This window comes from Dendropsophus ebraccatus, chromosome 2, assembly GCF_027789765.1.
Source record: "Dendropsophus ebraccatus isolate aDenEbr1 chromosome 2, aDenEbr1.pat, whole genome shotgun sequence".
In the NCBI taxonomy this organism is placed as follows: Eukaryota; Metazoa; Chordata; class Amphibia; order Anura; family Hylidae; genus Dendropsophus; species Dendropsophus ebraccatus.
Genome location: NC_091455.1, coordinates 210,684,032 through 210,689,779, shown reverse-complemented (window position 1 = coordinate 210,689,779; position 5,748 = coordinate 210,684,032). Strand labels below are relative to the sequence as shown.

General features: G+C 44.2%; 1 protein-coding gene across 1 annotated transcript; it reads left to right on the top strand.

The window, feature by feature from the left end:
* Window positions 1-361: 361 nt before the first annotated feature.
* Window positions 362-5,168, top strand: SEM1 (SEM1 26S proteasome subunit). The gene is made up of 3 exons (XM_069960620.1): window positions 362-547; window positions 2,846-2,939; window positions 5,050-5,168. Exons 1-3 carry the CDS (start codon window positions 469-471, stop codon window positions 5,090-5,092), a joined length of 216 nt encoding a protein of 71 aa, XP_069816721.1. The 5' UTR covers window positions 362-468; the 3' UTR covers window positions 5,093-5,168.
* The last annotated feature ends 580 nt before the right edge of the window (window positions 5,169-5,748 follow it).

Sequence of the window (5,748 nt, the reverse complement as noted above, 5' to 3'; positions counted from 1 at the left end):
ATATCAGGATTCTGATTGGTCACTGTGGATACCATGGTTATTATTTCTCAGCAACAACTTTACTATATATATATATATATATATATATATATATATATATATATATATATATATATATATAGGGCCCCCCTTATTCTCTGAAAACACAAACTATGACTCTTCAGTTGTCAAGAAATCTGCAACTCCCATCAAGCCAACTAAAGGCTGCTGAGGCATGATGGGAATTGTAGTTTGGCAGCAAGAGAGCCACATCATAGAGAACACGCGAGACCGACTACATGGACGCGCGCATGCGCACTAACCTAAATAGTCCAGGCATGCGCGTTACTACATGTGAGCGGCGTCTTCCGCCAACCACTTGTGCGCATGCGTGTCTTTGTCATTTCCGTTTCCGCTAGCTTGCACAGTGTGAACAACCGGCCTAATAACCGCATTGTAAGCTGTAGAGTCCGGTTCTGAGTCTCCGGGATGACTGCTGAGAAGAAGCCGCAAGTGGACCTGGGTCTGCTAGAGGAGGACGACGAGTTTGAGGAGTTTCCTACAGAAGGTGAGGTGTATGGGAGGCTGAGGCCTGGGGTGACTCAGGAGCTGCTGGGGTATCAGGATAGGGGGGCACATACATGTATATAAGCCCCACTATGTGATGTATACTGCATGACTGTGTAGGGTGTGGCACTACAGGTACCAGCATGCCCCCATAGTCATCTCCATACACACTGAGACCAAGGCTGCTGTCATTGTATGATATATCCTGCATCACAGGTAATGTAAGGGATGGTGGTTGCCATGGTAACCTGCAGGTCACACCGCGACCTCCGCCCCATTAGCTGCGATGCCGGATGTTGCCGTCTCCTGCATAATCCTGACATGACGTGATTGTGTATGGAGGTCTCCAGTCAGGGAAGACAAGGACTGAGCGCCTTTGATTTCAACCGCCTGATCCTTTTGTTCTCAGGGACATAAACCGGCACCAGAGGAGTCTGGCAGCGGCTTTGTCCCTTCGCTACATTCAGATTATGTGATCACTTGACCGGGCTGAAGACCATGGGTGGGGGGATCGGGATAGACGGCTTCCAGGAGATCCGGCTAATAAAGATGGATGGCCGCCATTAGCGTGTGTTCACATGTTGTGGGTTTCAGACTTGTTTTTAGCAATTATATCACAATGGAAAGATTTCACCACAACCTGCTGAATATAATTGCACTTTTTCCCCATGATTTCACCAAAAACACTGTGTGTGAACACCGCCACTGCCTGGAGTAAGTAGGTACAGAACTGAAACAATGGATGCATTTGGGCCCAGACATCAGTTGCCTATTAGAGGGGTCACAGCACTCCAGCCAGTGCCGCTACCCCTCCACCCATCACGTTATTAAAAAATTTTAAATCAACTGGTATCAGAGTTGTATACAGATTTGTAAATTACTTACATTAAAAAAAAAAAAAAAAAAATCTCCAGTCTTCCACTGTATGTCCTGCAGGAAGTGGTGTATTCTTTCCAGTCTGACACAGTGCTCTCTGCTGCCACCTCTGTCCGTGTCAGGAGCTGTCCAGAGCAGGAGAGGTTTTCTATGGGGATTTGCTGCTGCTCTGGACAATTCCTGACATGGACAGAGGTGGCAGCAGAGAGCACTGTGTCAGACTGGAAACAATACACCACTTCCTGCAGGACATGCAGTAGCTGATAAGTACTGGAAGGCTGGAGATTTTTAAATAGAAGTAAATTACAAATCTACATAAGTTTCTGACACCAGTTTGAAAACATTTTTATTTTCACTGGCGTTCTCCTTTAAAGTGACTGTACCACCAGGCCCAGGCTGAAGCACTGGAGGCGGCCGACCCACCATTAGTGGGAAGAAACTCCAGCCCCTCCATGACGTGACTCCATTAGAATCAATGGAACCCTATCATAGAGGTGCTGGGGTTTCCTCCCACTAAGGGTGGGTCGGCGGCCTCCAGTGCTTCAGCCTGGGCCTGGTGGTACAGTCACTTTAAACATGGATATTGGATGTCCATCCTGGGCCTTTAGAGTGACCCTGTACCCTGTTGGCTGCCATGTTGCAGGAATGTACGTGTGCTTTGTAGCGTTATGATGATACATATGGTGTACACATGAGCTGGGGAGCGGTACAGAACTTGCACCAAACCCAAAGCTTCAGGCCACAACCCTGCAGAAGACGCCGTTTCATGTTTACACTCATTACATCCACAATTTGGGTCATTTTGCCCACCGCCCCCATAGAGAAGATGAGAAGCAGCCTGCCGGCAGCGGCATTTGTTTCCTCTCATCTGTGACTACGTGAATGCTCCGCCTCCCTGGTAATCCAGGAGTAAACTATTCTCTGTTCTCATCTCTGGAAGTTAAGTTACATAGATTATGGTAGAAAAACCTCATCACGATTATGTAGCGTATTGTCCAGAGATAAAGCTAAAAAGTTTAAAAAAATATATATTTATTTTGTATCTCCATGGTAACAGACTACATACGTACCCTGTAGTCATGCAGTCTTTCATCTAGCCTCACTTCTCCTAACACATAGGGTATTGGATAGTATGACAACAGGATCTGACTACGCAGGATTTGCTTGTAGTCTGTAACCATGGAGACACATAGATCTGTATAGGAGCTGTAATAAAGTGTGGAAAACTGGTGCACTGTTTATTCAGCCGTGTTATTATAATCCTGTTCGCCCGGGGTGACAAACTCACCCTGGTCGGTCAGTCAGTGTCATTTGGTTTCATTCTTGACTATAAGTTATTGTACACTAGATTCTGGATCATTGGAATCTCACAGTACGTTCCTTATAGTCTTCTGCTGACCTGCCTGTGTCTCCTTCCTTACAGAATGGCCCGGCTGTGATGACGATGAGGACGCTCATGTTTGGGAAGATAACTGGGATGATGACAACGTAGAAGACGACTTTTCCAATCAGTTAAGGTAATAATTCCCTAAAGACTGGAAACCTCCTCTAATCTCCTGTCAGTGATGGACCCCACAGCAGAGCCCAGTAGACGCCAATATAATTCATTGGGGATCCATTGGGTGCTGCTGGCGGCTCAGAATTGTGGCTTCCATTATAAACCACATTGTTATTATGAACAGAGCAGTAAAAAAGGGTTGTTCAAGGTGTGTAAAAAAAATGGCTGCCTGCTAGGGTTCTCAGATACCATAATATACTATACTCACCTGTCTTCTGCTTGATGAGTCCAGCTACATTACTCCACTGCCTTTGGATGGTGTGCTCTCCTGATCATGTCCCTGCGCCACCCTGCAACCAAAGGCCTCAGTCTTTTACCAACTACCACCAATATTAGCTGCAAGGCCCGGACTTCATCAGGGGAGCATGTCATGCAGAAGCAGCGGTGAGAACCACAGCGAGCAGGATGACAGGTAAGTACTGTATAGTGTATTGTGTTAGTTTAGAACCCAATCGTTAAGACGAGCAGTTTTAAGAGCTGCCCATCATTTTAGATAGTTCTTAGTCTCCCCAGCCTGTATTCTTCATGGGGAGAGAGGTGTAAGCCGCTCTCATTTCCTCAAAAAAAGCAATATAGGCTATTGTTTCTCCTAACATCTGTCGCAAGGGAAGAGTCAGAAGTCCTCCATACACATTAGATGGCAAACCGATCCTACAAAAACTGGCAGATTCAGCCAACTTTTATTCAATGTATATAGCCAGGTTAGACTGGGTTGACACTGCGTGTTTGCAATTAGTTTTATGCAAAAAAAAAAAATGGCTGAAAAAAACCTGATGCATTTGTACGTATTCGTTTTGATCCCTTTTTCCAACGACTTCCATTATAGAAAGAAGGATCAAAAGGCGTACACAAAAATGTTTGATCGCGGATGCACGTTTTGATGCTCTTTTTTTTTTTTTTTTTTTTTTTTTTTTTTTACGGAAATCAATTGGAAAATTGATCAAAATGGATGCACACAAATAAATCCGTTTTTTTTTTCCTTTCATCCCTTTTTTATTTTTTTTATTTTTGCGTAAAACATATGAAATATGGTTTGAAAAAAGTCTGAACCCAACCTTAAAGGAGAAGTCTGGCGATAAATTTTTATTAAGTATTGTATTTCCTCCCAAAAGTTATACAAATCCCCAATATACACTTATTACGGGAAATGCTTATAAAGTGCTTTTTCCCTGCACTTACTACTGCATCAAGGCTTCACTTCCCGGATAACAGGGTGATGTCACTTCCTGGGTAACATGGTGATGTCACTTCCTGGATAACATGGTGATGTCACTTCCCGGATAACAGGGTGATGTCACTTCCTGGATAACAGGGTGATGTCACTTCCCGGATAACATGGTGATGTCACTTCCCGGATAACATGGTGATGTCACTTCCCGGATAACAGGGTGATGTCACTTCCCGGATAACATGGTGATGTCACTTCCCGGATAACATGGTGATGTCACTTCCCGGATAACATGGTGATGTCACTTCCCGGATAACAGGGTGATGTCACTTCCCGGATAACAGGGTGATGTCACTTCCCAACATCGCCCTGTTATCCGGGAAGTGAGGCCTTGATGCAGTAGTAAGTGCAGGGAAAAAAGCACTTTATATAAGCATTATATCTATTAGGTTCGCATTCAGACTGTGTGTGTAAAAAAAAAAAAAAAGTCTACAGTCTGAGCTAGCTGGGTTGGACCATTTTTTGGTTGGGGCTGCTGTTATAGAACAGGGATTGGGAACCTTCCGCCCTCCAGCTGTTGCAAAACTACAATTCCCATCATGTCTGGACAGCCACTCCCATCATGCCTGCACAACCAATGTCCAGGCTTTGGGTGTGCAGGCATGATGGGAATTATAGTTTTACAACAGATAGAGGGCTGCAGGTTCTCCACCCTTGCTTTATGACATGCTGCCGTCAATCTCCATGTGCAGCGTGTCCAGTGTTTTGCAGGATTCTACCCCTTGCAATGCGGAATATGTAACTACATGAATCCCTCGTACATCCTGGCTTCTCCTATAAGTCATTGCCGCCTCATCTCTCTCTCTTCTCTTCTCTCATCCTAAACGTTTCTTTTTTTCAGAGCTGAACTAGAAAAACACGGATACAAAATGGAGACTGCGTAGCAGAGAAGAACCCGCCTCATTTATTCTTAGTTTTCTTTGTGCTTTTACAATAAATATTTTGTTGCCGTTATAACAACTTGCGGCTTTCTTTGAAATGAAACGCGTCGTCCGCTGCCACAAAGCAGATTCATGGCTTCTCCAGACGATCACCTGATCAGAAAGCGACCTCCGGCGATCAGTGTGATTGCATGCTAAGGATTGCACAATGGAATTAGTAGGGTGCTTGGCGAGTATTTCAGGAGCCGAGCCCAGTCTGCTTGCAATTTACTTCTATTAAAAAAAAAAAATCACCACTTCCTGCAGGACATACAGCAGCTAAGTACTGGAAGACGGGAGATTTTTAAATAGAAGTAAATTAGGGTCCATTTACACAGAAAGATTATCTGCCAAAGATTTGAAGCCAAAGCCAGAAACAGACTATAAACAGATCAGGTCATAAAGGAAAGCCTGAGATTTCTCCTCTTTTCACATCCATTCCTGGCTTTGGCTTCAAATCTTTGGCAGAAAATCTGTCAGATAATCTTTCTGTGTAAATGGACCCTAACAAATCTATATAACTTTCTGATATCTGTTTCTTTGAAAGAAAGTACCCCTTTAAGAGCCCTTTTACACTGACCTATTATCGCCAATGGGATTTCCTAGAAACAGTAATTCGT

Bases quoted from the DNA above. Each gene is read 5' to 3' on its own strand.
- SEM1 (XM_069960620.1), top strand. From the start codon at position 469: ATGACTGCTGAGAAGAAGCCGCAAGTGGACCTGGGTCTGCTAGAGGAG. The intron at 548-2,845 runs GTGAGGTGTATG...CCTTCCTTACAG, and splicing joins TGAGGAGTTTCCTACAGAAG to AATGGCCCGGCTGTGATGAC. The intron at 2,940-5,049 runs GTAATAATTCCC...TCTTTTTTTCAG, and splicing joins GACTTTTCCAATCAGTTAAG to AGCTGAACTAGAAAAACACG.